Source organism: Tamandua tetradactyla, chromosome 15 (assembly GCF_023851605.1).
Source record: "Tamandua tetradactyla isolate mTamTet1 chromosome 15, mTamTet1.pri, whole genome shotgun sequence".
Taxonomy (NCBI): domain Eukaryota; kingdom Metazoa; phylum Chordata; class Mammalia; order Pilosa; family Myrmecophagidae; genus Tamandua; species Tamandua tetradactyla.
In genome coordinates, this window is record NC_135341.1 from 43,672,866 (window position 1) to 43,696,535 (window position 23,670).

Genomic DNA, 23,670 nt, shown 5'->3' on the forward strand with positions numbered 1-23,670 from the left:
TAATTAGTCAGCAGGAAAATACAAATAGAAACCACAATGAGAAAACAGTACATTCTCATTTGAATGGGTAAAATTAAGAAGTCTGAAATATTAAATGTTGGTAATGATGTGTAGTAATTGGAACTCTACATTGCTGGTAGGATTGTATAATGGTACAGTCACTTTGCAAAACAGGATGATAGCTTGTTAAAAAGTTAAACATACACCTAGCATACAACCCAGCACTTCCACTCCTGGGTATCTAAGAGAAATGAAAGGATATATCCTTCATAGCAGCTTTATTCACAGTAGCCCAAAATAAAGACAATCCAAGTTACCATCAATAGGTGAATGGATAAACAAATTATGGTATATGTATAAGACAGAACTCTACTGGGCAATAAAAAGGAATGAATAACTGGTACATGCAACAACATGGATCAATCTCAAAATCACTATGCAGAATGGAAGTAGCAGACACAAGGATATGTAGATACGGTTTTGTTTATATAAAATTCAAGAAAATACAGGTTAGCCAATAGTAACAAAAAGTATGTCAGTGTTTGGGGCCAGCTGTAGAGGGAGGCATGTGGAATCTTTCAGGGGAGATAGAAATGTTCTGTATCTTGTTTGTGATGGTGTCTTCACAGGTAAGTACATACGTAAGAATTCATTGAAGTGTACACCTTAAATGAATGTAGTTTATTGTATGTCAGCTGTAATGTAATATAGGTAATTTTAAAAACCGAAAAATTTAAGTTACGGATTGTATTTCAGGCACAGGAAGATAGACACTTTCATATACTGCTGGTGGGAATGTGAAGTGGGCAACATACAAATGCACATTTCCGTTGACTCAGCCATTCCACTTTTAGGAATTTATCTTTCTTCTACATTTGTTAAATGATTTATTTATAAGGTTATCAATTGCAGCATTGTTTGTAATAACAACTGAAATGTCCACCAATAAGGAAGTAGTTAAATAGTATTTGGTAAATACCTGCAATGAAGTGACAAAGAATGAGGAACTCTTTGTGTACTGATACAAAATGACTTCAATGAGACCTTAAATGACAAAAGCAAGGGGCCTGACAGTGTACTACACTGGAAAGAGAATAAGAAAGAGTGTATATATTCATGTTTGCCTGTATTTGCATCCAAAGTGTCTGGAAAGGTGCACAAGAAATTAATAATAGTGATTATTTTGGGGGGGAACAGGAATTCGAAAGTGGGAGAAAGGGGAACAGGGACACTCTTCACTAGATATTTAAAATTTTTTATTTTTAAACAATGTGACTATATAAAAAATAAATTGAAACTTTAGAATTAAAATAGAAAATAGGAATAGAATGGTGGTTTTTAAGGAGAAAGTCCCAAGTTGCTTTGTTTTCAAGAAAGCTGTGGAAAAATAATCTGATTACCCAGAAGATTCCTAAAATATTAGATGGCAGAGATTCTCCATGGGACAAGATATTTATTATGTTTTGGTCCAGTCTTTTGTTTTACTTCTTTTAAAAATCATATTTGTTATAATAATGTGTTTCTTGGAATTAGTGGTTAATTGTCAGCAGCAATCACAAAGTGCTTTACATTAAAACAACAACAGCAAAACCCAATGGTCACGTTTCCCCAGTTGATACTCAGTAGGAGTCCCATGGTCCTTTCTAAAGTTCTACATTTCTACACCGCTGGAAGGAAATTACTGTTGCAACTGATTCCTCAGGTATGGCTGCACCAGATGTTGTGTGTGACCTGCCAAGGTAGAAGCACCATTGTTAGGAAAACAGAGCACAGGTGTTCACATTTCTCCCTGAACTGGGCTTTCCACACGTTGCCTCTCTGTCTGGATTTAAAAAACATTTCCTTGGCTGTGAATGGAGGAAAGGAGTCAGCCTGTGTGATGACAGAGTTTCCTGGTGTGAAGAAATGGGAAAATGTTTATTAATCGTTTGATTATGTTTAGGCCTTGACATTTTTAACCATTTAATTAAAAACTTGGGTAAAGGGCGGGCCGTCGTGGCTTAGCAGGCAGAGTTCTTGCCTGCGTGCCAAAGACCTGGTTCGATTTCCGGTGCCTGCCCATGAGGAAATAAAAAAAAAGCTTGATTAAAAAAATGAAACATTGTGTGGAAATTTTGTAAACATCAATAAAATAATCCCTGTATCAATCATCCTAGTTATTTCTGTAAGAGATAACTTTCTGGACCTGTTCTCTAGCAGGACTGAGAAACAAAGCATGAATATGTAAGCTGGAGGTCGAATTTTTGGTTCTACTTTGTTGAGAAGTGTACATAGAAAACAATTACTTCCTAGCACTTTATTAAGAAAAAGTATCTGAGAAGACAGAACTTGATTATGGACTGTTGAAGCTACTTAACCAGAGAAGCACATAATAAAAATAACCCGAGTCATGAGTGAAATCCTAAAGGCAGCATGGCGTGAAACGGGTGGACCTAGACTAGGGAGATTACAGTGGAAATTGAGAGGAAAGCAGTGACTTTAAGACCTAGTTTGAAGAGATTAACATGCCATTAAGCACATGATTTGGTTTTAGTAAGTAGAAAGCAACTTTGTATTTAAGTTGGGATTTTTTCTGAAAGTATATTCTAACAATCGTTGTAGACGGCCAACTGTGGTTATTCATTTTGATGAAAATTTGGTGGTTACTGATTTGTGTTGGCTACCCCCAATGTTAGAAACACTAGCTTTATGTGAAATGCTCTGCGAAAATGACGGGTCTTTTTACCAGGTTGTAATTCTTAAAGACTAAACTGATTAAACTGATCAGGCCCTTTAGTCTGCTTCATGTGAATTTTTATCATAATCTCACTAATAATTGAGGGTTGATCTACAGGCTGTCTCAAAAGAAAGGACGAAGTATCACAAAATAAATTTGATTTGAAATCTTACTTACCTATTTTTGAATGTGAAACATTTTCTCTGGTGGCCCCACTTTAGATTCCCTTTATATGTAGAGGAAAGTAACTTTAACAGTGTGTTTTTGCAGGATGGTATTCCACGTTCAGCGTTTGGCCACCTCCAGATGAGTAGGTAGAACATACTGCTTTGGGATATTCAAGTCAAAAGTATCTAATGTAGTTTCTAATAGTATAGCTTTTTTTAAGCTAAAGAAAATCATAGCATGACAGAAAAAATTTAACATGTACTTGGAAATTTTACAACTAGGGAAAGAATTTCTTAGCCATCCAGCCTTTGATTTTAGATAATAAGGAAAAAGGAAGAGTAAATTGGGACTCGGTCACTGCAGTTTGTTTACTTCACATTCTTTTCTCTTTTTTCTTAGTTGGCTTTTGAAACAATGAGTGTTATATCTGTGGTCACTAACTGTGCTCTGATTGGAATGTCACCGCCGGTGAATGCAGTTTTTCCAGAGTCAAAAGTGGACCTCATTTTGATTGTAGTAGCAGTGGAGGTAAGTAAAAATTTAAACCTGTTTAGTTTCCTTATCAGATACCACTGTTACTCTAAAGCAGTGATGTCCCTGGCTGTTCATGACTAGCGATTTAGGCACATTCATTTATTGGGAAGAAAGCAAAACAGTTTGGGTAATAGGAACACATGAGGCTTAAGGATGTGCCTTCTTACGTATTGCCCAGGCCTAAAAAACAGTCACCATGATGCCAACAGGAACATGCCTTTTCCAGGCATTGTGCAATCCTGGTCAGTACTGTGTAGATAAATAATATTCTATATATCTAATATGGATTTTTTAATCTGCTCTAGGGAAATGTCATTTGTACCTTCCTAAGTAAAGAAATCCTAAAAAAATACTTTTTTCATAATAATTTAAGTTTTATTTGCTATAGGTATGGAATTCATTGTGAAACACTCTAAAACTCCACAATGTTATGTATAGGAGGACGCATAACTTCTCATACGGAGTGCGAGTCATCTGTGTACTTTTTAGGTTTTCATTTTGTCTATCATGTTTCCAAATATGGATTACTGTAACTTCTTGAAAATTATGCGCTGACCATTTATAAATGGAAGACTTTGCAGGAATTTTTTTGTTGCTAGTGTTTATAGTTGCTAGGAATATTGTGACCTTTCACCTTAGATATTTTAAGTATACAGTAGTTGAAGAGGGAATTAATAAAAGCAGAATTTAGTAGGATCATAGCATGGTAATTTAATATACCCAAGGCTTCCAGATGCAGGGCTGATCAGAAAAAATGAAATTTTGAATGTGTGCAATTCCGGTATTAACCAAAGGAATATATTCTGCTTTGTTCTTTATGCTTTTTAAAGCATGTTTGAAAGGAATCTACATTCATGATAGATCCTATATGTAGACTGTGTGTCTTCGAGAATGATTTTAGAAAGCAGTGATTGGGAGGGAAAGGAGTATGGCCTTCACAGATACATGTAGGTAAGTTCTGGATTTTGTGAGTTGAATAGGATTTTGGACAGCTATTTGTAAAACTGTGGTAATAAGAGAACAAACAGAGGTGCCCTAGGCAGAGGGAGGTCAGCTGGCCGGGCTCGCAGTGTACCTTCTTGATTTAGGATCTGGCCCTTAACTTTGTAGATCTCGGACCTTGTCTTGGCCTGTACATATCCAGAGTTAATTAGGCTTTGGGAGCTGTCTTACGCTTAAAACTAATGAGATTTATGAAGGAGTGAAGAATGCCATTAGTTAATCTACAATGAGGATATACCTTTCCAGTGACCGTGACAGTTGGTGTAAAAGTAAAAGTAGAATTAGTAATCAGATTTCTTGGTAAATTCAGAACCAGAGCAAGGGGAATGAAATAGTGTTGAAAGACATGCAAAAAACTGAAAACCATTCCTACCATCCCTCTTCCCACATCCCAAACAAAACTTCTGAGCAATGCTGGATGAGGTCAGTAATGCCCTATAACTTGATTTTGCCTTCACTTTCTGTAGATTTGTGACTGGCTTGCTCTTTCTTCCACGTATATTATTGTCATTGATTAGGATAATGCTTTTTTTTGTATTTAGTAATATCTTAATCAGATTTGCAGAACCTGGTTTTAATTGTTTAATTTGGGAGATTTACCCATAGGATTATACTGCACACAGCTGATCTCATTTGTTACAGACCTATCTTGATAGTTGAATTCTCATGGATTCACTTGATCCGTGCAAGTTCTTGGTGAATTTTGCTGTTGCCCCCTAAGTTCTAAGTGTTATATCTCCTCTCATTTTTTTTTAATGAAAAAAAAAAAGACTGTTTACATAGTATTAAAACAACCGTTTTATTTTCATTGCCTAAGCTGTCCTCATTCTCTTTCTCCTCTCCTTCTGGGATTCCAGCCATAGGAATGTGGGCTCTTTTGTTATTGTCCCATGGTTCTCTGAGGTTCTGTTCAAATTTTTTGTCTATTTCCTCTTTTTTATTCAGATTGGGTAGATTCTATTGGTATAGCCTCAGGTTCATGGATTCTTTCCTCTTTTATTGCCACTCTACTGTTTAACTCTCTCACTAAGATTTAAAAAAATTTTGTCATTGCAATTTTTAGTTCTATAATTTCCATTTGGTTCTTTTTTCTAACCTCCATTTCTTTGCTGTGATTTTTTGTTTTTCCATTTGTTTCAAGAAAATTCGTAGTTATTTGTTTAAGCATTTTTATGATGGCTTCTTTAAACTTCTTGTCATCTACTTCATTTCAGTATTGGTGTCTATTGATTGTGTTTTTTCATTCAAATTGATGTTCCTGGTTCTTGGTGTGATAGTGGTTTTTGATCATAACATATACATGTTAGATATTGTCTTTTAAAGCCCTGGATCGTATTTAATTCTTCTGTTTTAGTTTTCTTCGTCTGATACCACTAAACTGGTGGGGGGTGGGGAAGGGTGGTACCCTCCGGTTACTGCCAGTCGGCTGTGGAAGTCCAGATTCTCCACCTGAACTCCACTGAGTTCTGGCCTCCACTGATGCCCCCTTGCTGGAGGGGTACAAGTGCCTTATTACTGCTCCCCACCTGTGCTGGGGGAGAGCCTCACTCCTGCTGGCCTTCACTGATGCCACCCTAATTTGGGGTTTATGAAGCAAACAAACAAAAACAAAAACCCAGAGAAACTCACCCTCATGTCATTCCTTGGGGCTTAGGGTCCCTAATTGGTCTGACTTTTTTCTACCTTTCAGAATCTTAGGTTTGTTTTATATATGATGTCCAGGGTTTATGTGTGTACTTAGCAAGAGGAATAGTGAAAAGTATTTCTGCTCCATCTTTCCAGAAGTAGAAGTCCTTACTTTCTTACACATAGGAAATTCCCTTTTTGGGCCTGGCTGATGCCCATTTATTCTTTAGGTCTCAACTCAGTTATCACTGTGGCTCCCAGGCCTGCCTGACTCCTCTATCTCAGTTAATTCCCTTTTAGTGGTCTCTTATGAAGGGTTATATTCTTCTTCTTCATGGCACATAGCCCACTTATAAGGTATGCACTTACTTGTAGGTTTCTTTATTTCACATTTGTCCCTCCTCTGCACTGTCCATTTCATTAGGGCAGGGCCATGTCTGCTTTTTGTTGGTTCATGACATTTCTGAGTTCTGCTTACAGAGTATAAAGTGGGAGGTGCTCATCCTTCTCATTCCTTAAATTACAATCAATCAATATTGAGACCTGCTATATATATAATACTTAATTTGATGCTATGGAAAATCAAGGGGTCTTAATGTTTGTTCTCAAAAACTCTGTTTTTTAAGGTAATTAAGAAGATGTGCACATTTTACTTACCTAGATACTCACATGCACACACCCATGCACATATATAGTTCAAAATTATTCTATTGGAGATGTAACTAGGCAGTCTAAATGGTATGCTGGGTGAATGGTCTGTGGTATGGTTTCATCCAAAAGCAGCAGAACCTTTGCTGCCTGTGATTTCTTCCTTTAGTGAGTTTCGGGACCTCCATAGCATATCTTGGAAAGGCCTAAATGTGGCTTTATCCTGATTTCCTGGAGCAGTTATAAAAGGCAATTTCTTTCATGTTGCTGGAGACCTCTTGCTTTGATTTCTGCTCCATTGTAATCTACTCCTAGGATGTTAAATTAGGGGTACCTGGCAATCTGAGGTGGAGACAAAAGCACAGCAGTTAACTTGCTTAGAGTCTATTGTGACAGAAGAAAGGTATTTTTTTTAGCCTGAAATGAAAGTACATAGGCCAAAATGCCAGCAAGATTTTAGGCTATTTCAGTACCTGCCAGATTTATACCTTAAAACAAGGAAGCCTTTGCTTTCTTTACCAAGGGTAAATCTTGTTATAGAAGAGTAATTATTTTGCTGTGTATTTGTTTTAATGTGCTTGCAGTACGCTATGGCTACTTATTTTATACCATTTCGTTAGGTTAACACTGAACAAAAGTTGGGTTGTATTGGCACAGATTGGTGTCACAATGAATCCTCTTTCTTACCAAGTAAAACATCTGAAAACGTGTTTGTTTTTACTTAATTGACTTTATATGCATTTTAGAGGACCCTAGCTTTAGTTTTTAAATTGCAAATTTTGTGTCACAACAAAATCATGTTCAGAGAAAGTTTTAGAAGTAACCAAAAAAGTAGTAAGTTAACTAATTTTGTTCTAGTGCTGCTGAGACCTGAGTTAAATATGATCTGCCTTGTAATTAATCCAAAATTTGGAAAGTTTACAAATAAATGAGGAAAATCAAGTTTTTGGTTTAGTACCATATATGTTTGTAAAATCACACTGAAAATCTATTTCAGACTGTTAAGGAAGGGTCTTCAAAAACACTAATGGATCAAATTAACATTTCTGCAAATGTCTTTTCTAAAATAAGGACACAAAATCTTAAAATCTTAACATAAATTATATTTTATCCCCTATTTTTTCCTGGAGTCTAGATAAAGCAGTAAGATTTATTGAGCTTAAAAATATTTTGCTTACTCTCTGTTTGATTAACAGCATGCTGTGTTTTATATATTCATTCATAGCCTCTAGAAGAGAAGAGGTTTCATTAATTCAAAAAAGCCATAATACGTAGGCCATAAATAAATAAATATACAGTAAGTTCTCATATAAATTTTTAATATTTTGGTGGAAAAGTGATTTAAGGTGTTTCATTTTGTTTCCTTTCTCCAAATTAAATAATATCTAAACTACATTTATGTGATTAGAATTTGTTAACAAAGATTTAGAGAATGTAATAATTTTGTAAAGTTTATGTTGAGTGTTAGTGTTCTCATAATTTGCATTTTAAGGAAGAGTTAACATTTAGACAATTGTTCTAATAAAATAACATCTTAAACAGTCACAACTGTGAAGTAACATTATTTTAAAGTTTAGATCTATTATTTCCTTCCACCAGCTGTATATTCTCCCACAAGCCAGAATATACCCCAAGGGTATCAAATAAAATATATACATCTTGTAGATGATATATATTAACATATATCATATATATTAATCATTTATTGACTCTTGTGGGATATTTTGACCTTGAGATATCCAAAGCAGTTATTGATTAACATCAATCCATGTACATGTTAAATTTTATTAAGATAAATTGGGTGTATGTTTTGTTGGGACAATGTATATGTGTGTGTGTGTATAAACATTTTCAGAAAATTTTCTTTCTCAGTTCCCATAGCTTAAATTTAATTTTCTGTATTGCCCAGGTTGAAATCCTGTCCATTTACTGTATCCTCATAATTTGTGACTAAATAGGTAGTTTGGGTAGCTTTTCTGGCTCACATTCCTAAAGCCAGGAAACTCTAATTTAGAATTGGTTTTTTGATTCTTCAGCTTTTTTAAGAGCTTGGTTTAATGCAGTATAAAATTGAGTAAAGGAAAAATAATCATTACTGGAGATGCTGTGTCATGTTACAACTTTTGTGTATTTACTGCCATCTAGTGTTCCTTTAAAAAAATGATGACACTAGAGCACCACTTTTATTTGCAGAATAGTTAATAGGAATTTCTTTTAGGCTGACCAAGAAAATATCTACCAGTGTCTTAAGTGAGACCATGTGAAAATAACATTTTTGTGGGTTAAAATCAATCAATGCCATAAAATTCAGCTCACAGGATTAAATCAATAGCCAAATAATTTCCTTTATGTAATTATTACCCTAGCTTTTTAAACTAATTTAGTTCACTTCTTTGATGTAATTTAAAGCAAAGGATCAATACCTTAGCTATACTTATTATATAAAAATATCTGTCTTAAAAACTAGAAGTGATCTAACATTCTCTAAATATCAAATGTTAGCCAGTATTTCATTTAGTATTAACAGTATTTACAGTATTCTTTTAATTCTAAACTTGGCAAGATGTACCAATTAGATGTATTGAATGCTAACATTTCACCTATTGAAAGTTCTTTTTTTAAGATGAAAATGAATTAACTCTTCACCCCAGAAAATACACTATATTTCTAACGTTTAGGTCCTGGTAACCAGCAAGCCTATTTGCACCATGAATATTTAATTGGCACTTTAAAAATATCATTTAATTACAGTCTTTTAAAAACTGTAAGTTCTATGATTTTTTTTTTCCCTACAGCTGATTAGAAATAGAATTGATTCTCATCTGTATATAATGACCGAAGGTATCCTCTGAAAACAGACTAACTGAACCTCAGGGTTCTTTTCTGCCCTGACTCACAGGATTTATTTTCCTATTTCTAAAAAATGGTTTCAGGCTTATAGAAAATTTGCAAGAAAAATACAGATAATTCCCATATACCTTTTGTCAGGACTCGCCGATTTTTAACATTTGCCTCATTTGTGTTCTCTCTCTCACTCTAGGAAGAGAAATCTAGAGAGATTTATATCTATAAATGAATATTTGGAACCGTGCAGCTGTGGTGGACTCTGTCCATGCTCTGCTTTGTGGCCCCAGACTAGTAACCTTGCTTTGTGTGCCGTTTCTTTGACTGCAGATTGAGACCTGTGCAGTCTCTTGCAGGGATGCTATAGAAATGACTCCTGCATACCCCTAATCACAAGTGTCTGGCACTGAGCAGGTACTTAATAAATTGCAGCTCTTATTACTACCATTCCTGACAAGGTGATGTCCAGCCGAGACTGTATATGTAAAATGTCAAACACAGAGCTGGCACTTACTCGAAGTACAGGAGATGTATGCTGCAGATCTGATTGGTTCGGCGGTGGCAGAATGAAGCATTCAGTATCTTCATTGTCATTAATTATTATTGTTTGTTAAACAGGCAGTGTCTCAGTAGCCTGGCGTGCCAGAGTCAGGAGGTAGCTGAATTAGAATCTCAGTTTCTCCTCTTAATCTCTGAGATCCTCAGTTTCAGATATAAAACGGAGATAGTTATCTATGTGGTGAAGTACACAAAAAGTGTCAGGCACCGTGTTGACATATGAGGAAGTTGAAAAAAAAATCATGGTTAATATGATATATCACTGTTGTCAATTGATTTTTTCCGTAATTAGCTCGTATGTGTCCGGGTTCGTTGATGTGATTCTACAAGGCTTGTCTCTCTGTAATAGTAGTGAATTGGTTCTGCTTATGTTGCTGTTCATAGTTTATATGTTAATCTTCCTCTCCTGTGGGCCTGTTTTCATCCCCTGACCTGACTCCATTTTTCTTCTCTCTTTCTGTTCTCTGCTCCCACACCTCAGTCCCGTCCTCCCTCCCACTCCTCCATCACTCATCGTGAATTGCTGATTCTGATTCCTGAATATCTTTTTGGTATCTCTTCATTGTCACCATTTCCATGGTCTGAATTCAGTCTCTCACCATTTTTCACCTAGATTTTTTTTTTAATAGCCTTATACAGCTGTAATTCATATGCCATAAAATTCAGTGGTAAATAAAATTCTCACCTCAATTTTTATGGAGATCCTCACTATCCTTATTCCTTCCATGTTTTTCCTCCTCTGTCCCGTCCGTTCCATTTATGGTGAAATTATTCCAAAATGAAATTCCAATCATGTTTCTACTCTGCTACAGTCCTCACCCAAATCTCCCTGCTTTACAGAAGAAATGCCTCAGTCAAATTCTGAATGAATGAATGAATGAGTCACATTATTTTTTTATAATTAGTCACAGTTTTTTAAGAATTGTTTTGACTTTATAGCTGGAGACTTCATACCTTTAGAAATAATATACTAAGAAAATCATTAGACAAATGTAAAGTTGCATTACTTATAAGAAAAGGCAAATTGTGTACTAGGCAGTATGACAGTGTGTACGAATATGCGCTCTGGGTTCAAATCCTGACTCCACCATTGACTGACCATGTGTCTTTAAATGAATGGACAACCTACTTCCTATAATTGTTATGGAGATTAAATGAATAAATGCCTACAACATGCTCCTGCAGTGCCTGGCAAGATTAAGTATTCACTATTTATTTGTTATTGTCATGGTTGTTTCAGGAAAAAAAAAATCTGTTCCCGTAGAGTTCTCTTCACCTACTTGAAAGGTTCAATTAAATTCTGAGAATTCCATTTAAAAACTTAGGAAGGGACCAACTACCATCTAAATTATTCATCTGGTCAACACTTCCCAGCTTTGGGCATATATGTTGGAATTCTTGGAAGGTAAATGAGGTTTTTCACTTTTGGTTTAGGATACTTTTGAAAGGAATTGTTGAACTGGGTTTTCTCCTTCCATTTATTTCCTTTATTCCTGTGGTAATCTTGGTGATTTTCTGATCTTTATGGGCTGTCCTGCTTTTCAGTTTTTATCCAAATAAAATACTGCACTGAGCTCTCCTAATGGTTTGGAGGCTAATTAAAGGCGGACAAGGCAAATTCTTTCATTGAGTACATATTTATTGGGTGCTTGAGATATGCCTGCTCTAAAAAATGCTCACAGACAGTAGGGGACAGAACCATCCAAAAGATAAATTACTGTGCTGCAAAAGGCCTCTTTTCCTGCCTGCACCAGATGACCTGGCCCTCTACATTTGCTCCTTACAGTGCCATCTCTGTTACAGGCTCTCCAGCCTGCTGCATGGGGACAGGAGTGAGGACGATGGGGAAGATGTCCACTCAATGAGTTAAGTGCTCTGCAAGAGGCATTTTCTTACCACATCTGTTTGTGTGTGGTATTCTTGTTACTGTAATTGGCATAATTTAATTAAATGGAATGAAAACTGATGAAATGTATGTGTTAAAATAGTGAGAGCTGTCATTTCTGTGAAAACCTTTGGAAAAACTCCATCAAGACAAATTACTATCCGATTGGATAAAGAGCCAAATATAAAAGATGGGCGGGAGGAATTATACAAATATGAACAGCTTCCAGATTTTGTTTTCACATTGCTTCACAAGTGCCTTTAAGTTTTCACTCTTCATTAAAGAAAACAAACTAGGGAATCTTAGGCATTGTCTTGTGGGTGTTACTTATGCAAGGCAGATGCTGGGAAACTCCATTCCCCCCAAAAAAGAGCCTTGGCCCCACATCAGAAGATTTTCATTTAAATATCTGTTTAAATATTTGCTAAAATAAAACCTTAAGAATAGTTTTTTATGATTCCCAACTTCAACTAACTTTTTTGATTAACTAAAGAATTATGGATCCCAACTGTGCCACCGAAATGGGCTTCTTCTGTCATTGAGGAGTATTGGATCAGGGGCCTGGCTTTACAGTTTGTCAGTTTATGGGAAATATTTGTTTTGCTGAAAAGTATTGTCAGAATTGACAATCCATAATCTGTTTAAATATGACTTTGTTGATAACCAGTATTTTTACATTACTTTGCAGTCATTTAATGTCTTCCAGGGGCTAACCTAAGCTGCTTGCCAACCCAAAGTTTTGTAAAAGGCAAATCCCATACCCTTGAAAGAGATCAGTTTATGTTTACAAATGGAGTTGTTTTAAGAAAAGAATTGTTCAGGGGCTAAGAATTAGACAACAGGCCAGCTTCTCTACGCTCTTGAGTCATGATTTCAGAATCTAACTGTGTTACGTAAAGTGAATTCACAGAACATCATATGTATTCACATTTAAATGTAAATACTCCAAACATATCCAAAGACAAGTAGAATGATCTGGGTTGTTCATCCTCGTGGACTGCTACTATGGTCTCCTCTCAGACAGAGAGCCCTTGGTAAATTACCTGCCCCTTGAATTTCTCCCATTAAATCTCAGCCTCTGCTCCCCACTCTTAACAAACACTGTGCCTACCACTTCTTGTGTACTTCACCACATAGAAAACTATCTCCATTTTATATCTGAAACTGAGGATCTCAGAGATTAACTAGGTCTCACAGATGACCTAAGTGCATTAGTTTCCTCTTGGACTTTTGACTATGAACTTCCTCAGATACATATTCCAATTCAGATTTGAATTTACAGATATTGTCTGATTTTCTATTCATTTTATTCCTTTGGGGAATGAGAAGATAAAGTGTTTTGCATTCAATTATTTTCCTAGGAAAAAAAGCAAATTTTGCTTCAGAGAATTGAAAGTAGACTTTAAGCACATAACAAACTAACACCTTCAGCTATTTTTGATATTGACTGAAGGGTTGAGAGATGTCAAATCCAAGGGAAATACATTTGAGGAAGTTTTGGGTGGTAGATGACCCCTTTGAAGGAAGAGTAGGTTGTTGGGGCATCTCGAAAGGCAGAAGCAAGTAAAGTCAGACACTAACTCAGTTCACTTAATGGGAGTGGAGAGCATGGACTGGACGCTGAGGGATAATGGTAGGAAAACTGATGGAGACATCAGACTCCATGATGAAAATTGTACATTTCATCCCAAAAGCTCTCTTTTGACATACTCAGGGAAATACTAATGTAAACTACTTGTCCATTCCAATGACACATAAAAATGAATAGGTTGGAAATTGAATTTACCATTATCTCCCCATTATGAGATCGAACTTTTCCATCATCTCCCTACCAGGGAGCAGCCCCCCGACAGGGTTGTGAGGGGGATGAAATGGGTTGTGCCTATAAAGAGCATTGGCTGTTTGCACTGCATCTTGTCCCTGCCTCTTCCCTCCTCTCTTTCAGTTGTCCCACAGTCTTCCAGGTTTCTTTGCTCTTTCTGCAGCAGTCCAAAAACCAGCAGAGTTCTGCCAATTCCACTTTTCCATTATTTTCAAACCCATCTCTTCCATTTTTGCAGCCCTTATGGTTAGATCTTGATTCTTTATGCCTGCCAATCCTTCTAGTCTGTCTCTTTTGCCAGAATCATTGTTGTTAAAGACCCCATTTTTTACTTTATACTTCTGTGATTTCACATAACTTTTTTTCTTTTAATTTCAGTTTAAAATACTGTCACTGAGTTCCTAGTCTACAGTGGAGATACAAAGAAGATAACATTTCCTCTCTAGGGAAACTAGACCCATAAACAGATCATTTCAGTATTCATTTTTATGCCTCTTTTCTTGATTTCTTCTCAATTAAAATTCTGCCTTTACATGCATGTTTATCAACATCTGGACCCTACAGATAACCTGTTTCCTTTAGGAAAGTTTTCCCACAGTAACAATACTTTAAACCCAAAATCTGTTAGTACTCTAGATCAAATCTTACTTCAAGAAACAATTTCTTTTTGCGCTGAACTTTTTTTTAAATAAAAAATTGAGCCAGGCTTGGCTATCATTTTTTATCATCATAGATATTTATGTAGTAATAGTTTGGTGAAATAGTTTGTTTGACCAGCACATACGTTTTCTACTTATTTTGAGATTTGTAATTATTCTTTGTTGTTATTGTTGTCACTTCTGTACTATTTATTTCCAGTCTGTAACCTAAAAGCTTCTCAGTGTCTTTATTTCTTTTGTAGTTCCCCAGGGTGCCATGTTAAGCAAAGACTTCATTAAATTAGAAACTGTATGAGAGTGTTTTTTAGACTCCAAGGTACTTGTAAATGTAAGATGTTAATATTACCAATCTAGTGCCTTCATAATTAATAAAATGTATCCTTATTCCCTTATGTTATAAATGTTACCAAGAAGGGAAGAGAAAGAAAGGTTTTCAGTGTTGATTATTTTTTAAGAAAATATTTTTATTATCTTACATATATTAGTTAGAAATCCTTACCTTCCAACTGAAAGGCTATAAATGCCATGTTTCTACACACATATTTTTTATGAGATTTGCCTGTTCTGAGTCCAAAGAGCAAGGCCTCCTCTGGCAGATTGAGCCCAAAGTGGAAGTTGAGTCCACAGAATATGAAGATGTCTGTCCCCAAGCTGCTCTCCATGGGCCCCAGCTGTGACCGTTTCTACATGTGGGAGGAGATCGTAGGCTTCCATTATCCCTTCCATTTCAGCACTTCGCACAGAAGCTAACTGGGGCCATCTGGGCTAACAATTAAGTCTGTAATGTGTGGTCACTGGTGCACAGGGAACTCAGGTTGAGGAAGTATTTCATGGCAAAAAGTGGATAGGATAGGAGCAAGAAGAATGTAGTTTGCATTATAAACTAGAGTTATATAAATCAGTTGTAGAAAAGTTACCACAAGAAAAGAGAGTTACTCCTATAAAGTCAATGATGCTCTTCCATAGTCTTTAAACCCCTCACTCACTGAATATTTAGAGCAAGATTCTTGATAGAACTCATCGTATTATCTTCTCTTTGCTCTTATACTTGTCATGTAGGTTGTTGTACGTATAGTCAGTCTAAATTTGGACATTAAAATTTGCTGATGCTGGTTGCCAGGGCTTACGAGCGGGGATAAGGACTTGAATACAAAGGTGCCTCACAAGGGCAGTTTGGGGTGGTGGAATTGTTTTGTATCTTGTTAAGGGGATGGTTTCACAGATAAGTGATTTTGTAAATGCTCGAAGAGCTACACACCAAAACGAGAGATTTTTCATCTGTGTACATTAAAAAATAAGCTTTAAAAATGTATAAAAAATTTACTGAAGTAAAGGTTTTGGAAAAGCTTTGTCTGTGGCTCAAGACGTGTTTACAAGATGAAAGAGGTTAATTAAAAAAATTAATCAAGAATGGAAAAGAATAAAACCAATTAATCTAAAATTTGATTTTATATTGCAAGTGGTTCTTTTCAAATTCTTGAAAAGATCCTATAATTGAATTTTGAGAGATACTGCTAAAAGGAGCATGCTAAGAGAAGTTTCTTTGGCTATTCTTTCTTTGAGTCATCCTAACTCCATTTTCAGCATAAAAGGAGCTGCTCATCTTGAGTATTGTTTTGCTGATTAGAGGAGCTCAATGAGGTGAACCATAATTGTCTGACAACTGAGAATTCACTGGTCATGCTGGGAACAGAAGTGATCATCTGTTCTATGTGTTATTGTTTTCAGACCCTATTTTCAGAATGTGCGTGGATAACTCTGAGGGCATACACATAAATGCAATAATCCTGTGAAAAGTAGGTGGCTGCTGCTGTCAAACCTTTTGAAGGCACAAGGCATTCTTCGTGTGCTTTTAGGATCAGCAGGATTTGTTCAGAAGGTGGTAGGAAGCTGCACTGTGGGAGGGACTGAGAATCCCAGCGTGCTAATAAGGTTGTGGTCACTGGAGTCATTGAAGTGAATATTTGGTAATTTTCAAATGAGTAATTTTAAGCTAAAAAATATTTTAAACAACTTGGACTGTTAAATTTATTCATGAACTTTAACCTTTTATCAGGAATGTTTAAAATAGGCTATAAAATAACTTACATCATGCAGCATTTTAAGGGTTTAACCTGAAGAATATTTTAAAAAATACACTAAATAGTATGTGGTTATGGCCAATAAAAAGTTGATTTAAATTTATCAATTTAGTAAGAACTATTTGAGTACTTATCTTTGTAGTTTGCTCTAAAATAAGGGTCAGCAGCCTTTCAAAACTGGAGCCAGCTCCCGCTTAATTCATTCCTTTTGGGGAAAGAGAGGCTTATAATCTTTAAAGTGTTTGGGAATGGTCTTACCTCAAGCCCTTATCAACTGACATCATAATAATCCATTCTCACTTTAGCTGAAATTAATAGAATTTGGATTTTCAGGATTTTTCTTCCCTATTGCTGGAGTCCGTGTGCTACAAAACTTAATCTGTACTCCTCATGATTTACAGTGCTGCTTAAAGTGTGGTCCATGCACTGTGCTGTCTGAGAACTGTTTATTTCTCAGATAACAACAAGATAAGGAGCTGGTGCTAAAATTCAAATCAATATGCTGCTTCCTTCCCTCATTGTGGACTGGTAACAAGTGGTGCTCTGACCTGCCCTGGTTTGTAGTATTGCAGCTAAATATCTAAGAAAATCTGAATCGAAGAAAGCTGTTAGATTTGGCTGCTGTTCGTATCCACTGAGCAGCAACAGTGCTAGTTAGTTGTACTGTTCCCATTCCTGACCCTGAAGTTATCATGCTCTGTCCCTTTAACCCTGGCTGTCCATTTCCAGATGGACACAGTGACAGTGGGTGGGGCTGGGGGTCTCTGTCATGCAGAGAGGTGCCTCTGCCCTTTGGCTCTGCACATGGGTGTTGTCAGGAGTGTTGTCTGGGGCAGTGAATTGTAGCTTACAGAGAGTGTGCTGCTCAGGACCTCCATTGTTACCTTAGCTGCCGTGTCCTCCTGCACACACTCACACTCCCGTGAAGAGTTTTGAAAACAGTGTAAGCTCTTAAGTTTGAAAATAATGTTGGCCACTCCAGTCATTGGGAGAAAGGACCATAACCAAGTATTCCTTCTCGGCTCTTGCTTTGGTTTTATAGGGATAACATTTAATCAAGATTTTCGAGAAACTAGTTTTTCCCATATTCTGTTTTTGTGTGGACGGAGTTGGTCTGCCTCATCTTCCACGTTGTTTGGTATCTGATAATATCTTTTGATAAAGTTTCACTTTTTGTTGGTAGCTGATGGCGTGTGGAAATTAGAAAGACATCTCCTTACAGAGTTATCTTCTTTCTTTAAATGTTATATATTTATTCTTTGAATAGTAATATATTTACATTACTTAAAATGCAGAAGATTAAAAAACAGAGTGATAAGACCTTCCACTCCTGTCTCCAGGTCAACAATTCCCTTCCATGGAGACAGCCATTGTGATTGGTTTCTAGGATATGCTTCCAGAGATATTTAATGTGCAGGTAATGATTCATGATCTTTAGTAGAAACAGAATTTAGTGAATTTGTTTTAGACATAGTTGTTTGGTGCAAATAAGAATGCTATTGGTAATTTTTAATAAAAGAGATGTACATATAATACAATCTCTGATGGTGTTGACCTTTAGGTTTTATGACTATTTTATTAAGCAGTTTTGACCATCTCAGAAAAAGAGAAATTCTTGCATTGTGAGTAAATTACAGGTTGAGGGAACCGTGACTGGTGTGCTTGTTCTTCCAGTTTTGTATCATTTTATATCATTTTTACCTATTGTTTAGAAAAAAGCAAAAGCTGCTTATGAATAACAAATATTTTGTCCTAATTTTGCCAAGGATAGTAGCAGGACTTGATTGGGGCCAAAGCAAAGGAGCAGTCTATTTGTGCATTTATTATGATTTTTTAATAAGAATGAGTTTCTAAAGAACTGCTTTTAAGACCAAAGCCTATTTCAACAGAGAACTGTGAGACCATGGGATAACAAAACAGTTTTAAAGTATAATTAAGCAAAATTGCATTAGATTAGAGAGTCTCTAAGTTTTTTATTTAAAAACTAACTTCATAAGATGAAAACAAGTGTGATATGCTCTTTGACCTTGAAATCCTACTTCAAATAATTTATCCTCAAGAGAGATAATTAATTGTGTGTGGTTGGGAGAGGAAAGGTTTAGCATGATCTTTGAATGAACTTGCCTTTACCTTTCGATTTTTAGCCCCCTTCCCGCTCCCATTTACTATATCTCCCTTTTTCCTACATCCTCACATATCCCACAGCTTTCTTCGTTTCATTTGACAATGTGCTTCTCAGTTTCCATCCTTTGAAATGTGTTCCATTCTCTTTTCTACTTGACAGCCCCCCTGTTTTGCAAATCTTATTTGATTTTTCTCTGTTCTGATGAAGAATCTGCCTATATTTGGGGCTCAGAGGGAGCAAAGGTATTTTGAGCCCCTCCTGGGTTCAGGCCCTAGGCTTGGCATTGAGGACACAAAGACAAGGAGTACAGAGATTATCTCTCTGGTGTGGAGTAGGGACAACTAAATCCGTAATCAGAGGATGATGTCATTAGAGCAGGGCACGTGTTTTATGTGAGTTCTCTGCCTCGTAGGACTGAAAAAGGAGCAGAGCACTGTGCTTTTTGAATCCCTGGGTCAGTGATTCCCAGATGTTTTGGATGGATTGTCTTTTTATTTTTGCTCTTTCACAGGGAAAAAAGTATTTCAGCGATTGAAATTAATTTTGTTTTGCGTGACTATAAATAAGGTATAGTATGAGAGAGTTTTTATTGGGGTGGTGAAAGTGTTCTGTACCTGATTGAGGTGGCAGTTACGTGAATCTCTACATATGTTAAAATCCATAGAATTGCACACCAAAAAAGTCAGTTTTATAATATCACACAAAAAATAAAATTTAAAAACATACTGATTTTGTTTGAGAATTTTGTGAATCCCTGCATTTAGCAATATTATCTGTAGATATCGTTAATTAAGGAATTACTATTATTATGGATGAATTGTTGCATAGCCCCATTATAAAAATAAGGATTTCAAGAACCTAGTAACTGTTTTCCAGTCTTTCTGCCTCCTCCTTCCCCCATATACACACCTGCATTATTTTCAAATTTGGTATAAAATTATTTCTAAAGTAAATGAAGATGGCAAGTCAGTGATAATGACTGTTGTTCTTTTTCCAGATCCTTGGGAAAATTTTTGAGCCTAATAATAGGAGCAGTTTAAGCGAACCACTGTTGCTAGCCCTTGGAAACCAATCTGTATTCTTAATTTGGAGAAATATTTTTAATATTCTTAAAGGATATTAAGACTGCATATCCTGGCTTACTCCCTACCCAACCAAAATCTATATATATTTTTAAAAACAAATTTATTCTGTTATAATTCTGGGGGCCAGAAGTCCACAGTGAGTTTTATAGGGCTAAAACCAAGGTCTTGATGGGACTGGTTTCTTCTGGAGACCCCAGAGGAAAATCTGTTTCTTGCCTCTTCTAGCTTCTTTGTATTGCTTACATTCCTGGGTTTGTGGCCGCATCATTTCAGTTTCTCTCATCACATTGTCTTCTCCTCTCCAGTTGTCAAATCTCCTTCCACCTCCCACCTCAAAATCCTTAAATTATCACATCTGCAAAGTCCTTTTTTCCATATAAGATAACGTTTGTAGTCTCCAGGGATTAGAACTTGGATATATTTAGGGGCTGTAATTCAGCCTGCCATAAGGTCCTTACTCTCATGGGCATCATCTTGTTCCCCAATCTGTCCCTGGCACCTTGACAGTGCTCAGTCCATAGTAGGTGATTAATGGATATGTACTGAAAAGAATGGGTAAAATGAATGGATTGGATAGAAAAACAGGTGCTTTAGGAATTACTGGCAATGTGGGCATGAATATTGAAAAGGAAGGAAACATAGCAGATCCATATCATTTTGTCATTAGTTTTTTAATTATTCTGACTTTTCCAAATTGTTTTTATGAGAGTGAAAGTAAAGTAAGGGACTGTTATGACTCAGATCTATTTTGCAGTCAATCAGTGTATTCTGCTTTCCTTTTTTCTCTCTTCTCCCCTCTTTATTTTTACTTTTTTTTTTACATGGGCAGGCTTAAACCCGGGTCTCCAGTATGGCAAACGAGAACTCTGCCATTGAGCCACCATGGCCCGTCCCACCCTTTCTTTCTTTTTTTTTTTTTTTAACATTTTTTTTTTATTGTGAAATATACATACACACACATAAGCAGTAATTTTCAAAATACATTTTAACAAATAATTACAGAACAGATTTCAAAGTTTGGTTTGGTTACCATTCCACAATGTCAGTTTTTTCCTTCTAGTTGCTCCAAAACACTGGACACTAAAAGAAATATCAATTAGTGATTCAGTAGTAATACTCATTTGTTAAATCCTGTCATTCTCTTTTATAGCTCCTCTTTCTCCTTTGAACATTCTCCTGGTATATAGGGGTCTGTAGGCTATTCCCATTCTAAGTTTTTCATGTTGAAAAGGGATGTCAACAATAATAGACTAGGGGAATGGAACTAGTTGATATTCTTGGTGAGGCTGGCCCCTCGGGGTTTCAGGACTTATCTGGCCTAGAAATCCTGTGGAGGTTTTGGGTTTCTGAAAAGTAAATTCGGTACATTTAAACTTTCGTAGACTCTCAGTTAGAGCCCTAGGTATTCTTTGGGGTTAACAGGAATGATAGTTGGGTGGGGTTTGACAAACCATGGCAATTAGCAATTATGTAGCTGAACCTTCCATAAAAGTAGCCTTTAGAAGAGACTCGCCTCATAGAAGAGTTCTATGTGAACTCTCTCACCACCGATATCTTACTTTGTTACAGTTCTTTTCTCTCTTTTAATCAGGAAGGCATTGTCAATCTCACAGTGCCAGGGCCAGGTTCATCCCTGGGAGTCATGTCCCACGTTGTCAGGGAGACTTTCACCCCTGAAAGTCATGTCCTATGTAGGGGGGAGGGTAATGATTTTCCTTGCAGAGTTTGGCTTAGAGAGAGAGAGAGAGAGGCCACATCTGAGCAACAAAAGAAGCTTCCTGGATGCAACTTTTAATCATAGGTTAGTTTAGCTTCTATGCTACAGTAATAGGTTTCCTAAGGACAAACCTCGAAATCAAGGGCTCAGCTACTGCGAAGATCACTCTAATGCAAGCTTCAGTTAGACATTTCTACCTATCATAACTTGCCAAACCCCAACTAAAACCATTCTAGCCAATCCTAAAGAACACCTAAGGCAATATATAAGATTCTATAAAGAATCTTAAAGTATAAAGTTACACTGCGCCAGTGTAACTTTCCAGAAACCTCCATTTGGGCCCCTGTACCATATAAGTCCTGAAACCTAGAGGGCCCTGCCTCTCCAGAACATCAACTAGTTCTATTTCCCTTCCCCATATTATTGACAGCCCCTTTCCAACATGAAAAAGTTAGTATTGCCTTGGCCCCACAACCCCTAAAGAGTGGAATAGAAAGATCAAAGGTGATGGTGGAGTTATACAGAGAAGGTAGGGTTTAACAAACAAATATGATTGCTGAATCATTAAATTGATATTTCTTTTAGTCTCCAGTATCTTAGAGCAGTTAAAAGTAAAAACCTAAAATTGTGGAATTGTAACCCATATCAAACTCTGAAATCCTTTCTGCAACTAATTGTGCTGTGCTTTGAAATTTATTGCTTTTTTGTATATATGTTATTTTTCACAAAAAAGAAAAAAAAGTTGAATGTGATGATAAAAAAAATATTTATTCCTTCCAGCCTCCTATATGCCAGAGTAGCTAGGAGGAAAAGCCTAAGAGGATGATATGGTATCCTATGACAAACTCTGGAATCTGCCCTGTAACTACTTGTTGAAGAATGCTTTGAAAACTATTGCTTTTTTCTTTCTTTTCTTTGTAGGTATGTTATATTATACAATAAAAAAAAGTTAAAAAAAAAATCAAGGGCTTGGCTATTTGCTTGGGAGTCCCTATGTTTGAGGGAGTACCAGGGGTTTCCCAGGTGGGAAAGTTTAGTAGTTTCATGTTTTCTCTCCAGTCCCTCAAGGGACTTTGCCAATACTTTGTAATTATCAGCCCACCATAGTCTGGCATATATCCTATAAAAATTACGAGCCTCATTCCTGTTCTGGGCTCCATGTGTTTGTGTTGTATAAATGCTCTATGCAGGCAAGTTATTTTACATTGTGTGTTACAGAAAATTTAGTTTCTAGACACAATAAGCCTCTCTGTCTTTTGGTTTCACACAGTAGATGAAACTGTAGAATACATACAATATGATCCTTTGCCTGTATTCTTATTTACCTTAGTCCCAAGCAGATTGGCTTCATTTTTATCTGTTTGAAGCCTGATCTCTTTTTTAGTTACTCTAACAGTTGTTATATGTAGCAATGCTGATTTTCAGAGCTTCAGAACTCCAGCTCTGAGTCCTGGGTGTCACAGAGGTACTCACAGTTCTAGGGGAAATATCAGTTTATACACATATAGCACAGCATCTCAGGATCTACAAATATACTTACAACTCTCTTCCTCCCATTATTTTAGTTGTATTAATTCTAATTCATCAGATTATTGTACATTTACATACACCTTTTTTTTAGTCCAAGATATGCAATTAAATCTCTTCAGTGTGTGTTGCCAGTCTTCTTGCCAACATTTCTCAAGTCACCTCTTTGTTCTGTGAAACTTATTCTCTAGTGAACTGCTTCTCAAACAATAATGTGTGTACTGGTCACTTGAACCTCTTAGGTGGGGCCTAGATTCTCCTTCTTAACATGCTCCCAATTGATGCCATGGGGCCTGAACCACATTTTTGAATAGCAAAAGATTCCTCAGGAATAGCTCTTAAGTTCCTGAATGTTTAAGACTGTTTTTCTAAAACATTTTATACTTGAATGATAGTTGAGCTAGATAAAAAAAAATTTTCTTTAGGAACATTATAAATTTCTTGAAAATGCTACTTCCACATTGATTTGCTTTTTTGCTGTCTTAGAGCAATGTCAGTTTGACTTCTCTTCTCTTCTAAGTGGCTTGGCTATTTTGTTTAGCAACCCAGAGGTTTATTATTACTGTTTTTTTTGGTGCCAAAACCCTGGATATTATCTCTTTTTTTAAAAAAAAATCTTTAAAACCTAATAGTTTCATTGCATTTGTCTCATTGACTATTCCAGATCAATTTT

The 23,670-nt window shown here is 36.3% G+C and overlaps 1 protein-coding gene and 1 long non-coding RNA gene across 6 annotated transcripts in view; one reads left to right on the forward strand and one right to left on the reverse strand.

Moving 5' to 3' along the window:
- The window catches only part of ANO10 (anoctamin 10), a 252,618-nt gene that overhangs the window by 96,284 nt on the left and 132,664 nt on the right, over positions 1-23,670 (forward strand). For all 3 annotated transcript variants that reach the window (XR_013162815.1, XM_077129632.1, XM_077129631.1), the window contains one exon: positions 3,284-3,412. Coding sequence is in view for 2 of the 3 variants with exons in the window: in XM_077129632.1 (XP_076985747.1) it covers positions 3,284-3,412 (129 nt within the window). In the remaining variant the exon portion in view is untranslated. The remainder of the gene's footprint in view (positions 1-3,283; positions 3,413-23,670) is intronic.
- Positions 1,475-11,151, reverse strand: LOC143657346 (uncharacterized). Of its 3 annotated transcripts, XR_013162817.1 has the most exons (4): positions 10,782-11,151; positions 10,053-10,270; positions 2,894-3,043; positions 1,475-1,731 (listed from the first exon to the last, which is right to left on the reverse strand). It is a non-coding gene; the product is annotated as an uncharacterized LOC143657346 (long non-coding RNA). The 3 variants fall into 3 exon arrangements; XR_013162816.1 differs by lacking the exon at positions 10,053-10,270 and having other exon boundaries at positions 2,894-3,040; XR_013162818.1 differs by lacking the exons at positions 1,475-1,731; positions 10,053-10,270 and adding an exon at positions 1,811-2,054 and having other exon boundaries at positions 2,894-3,040.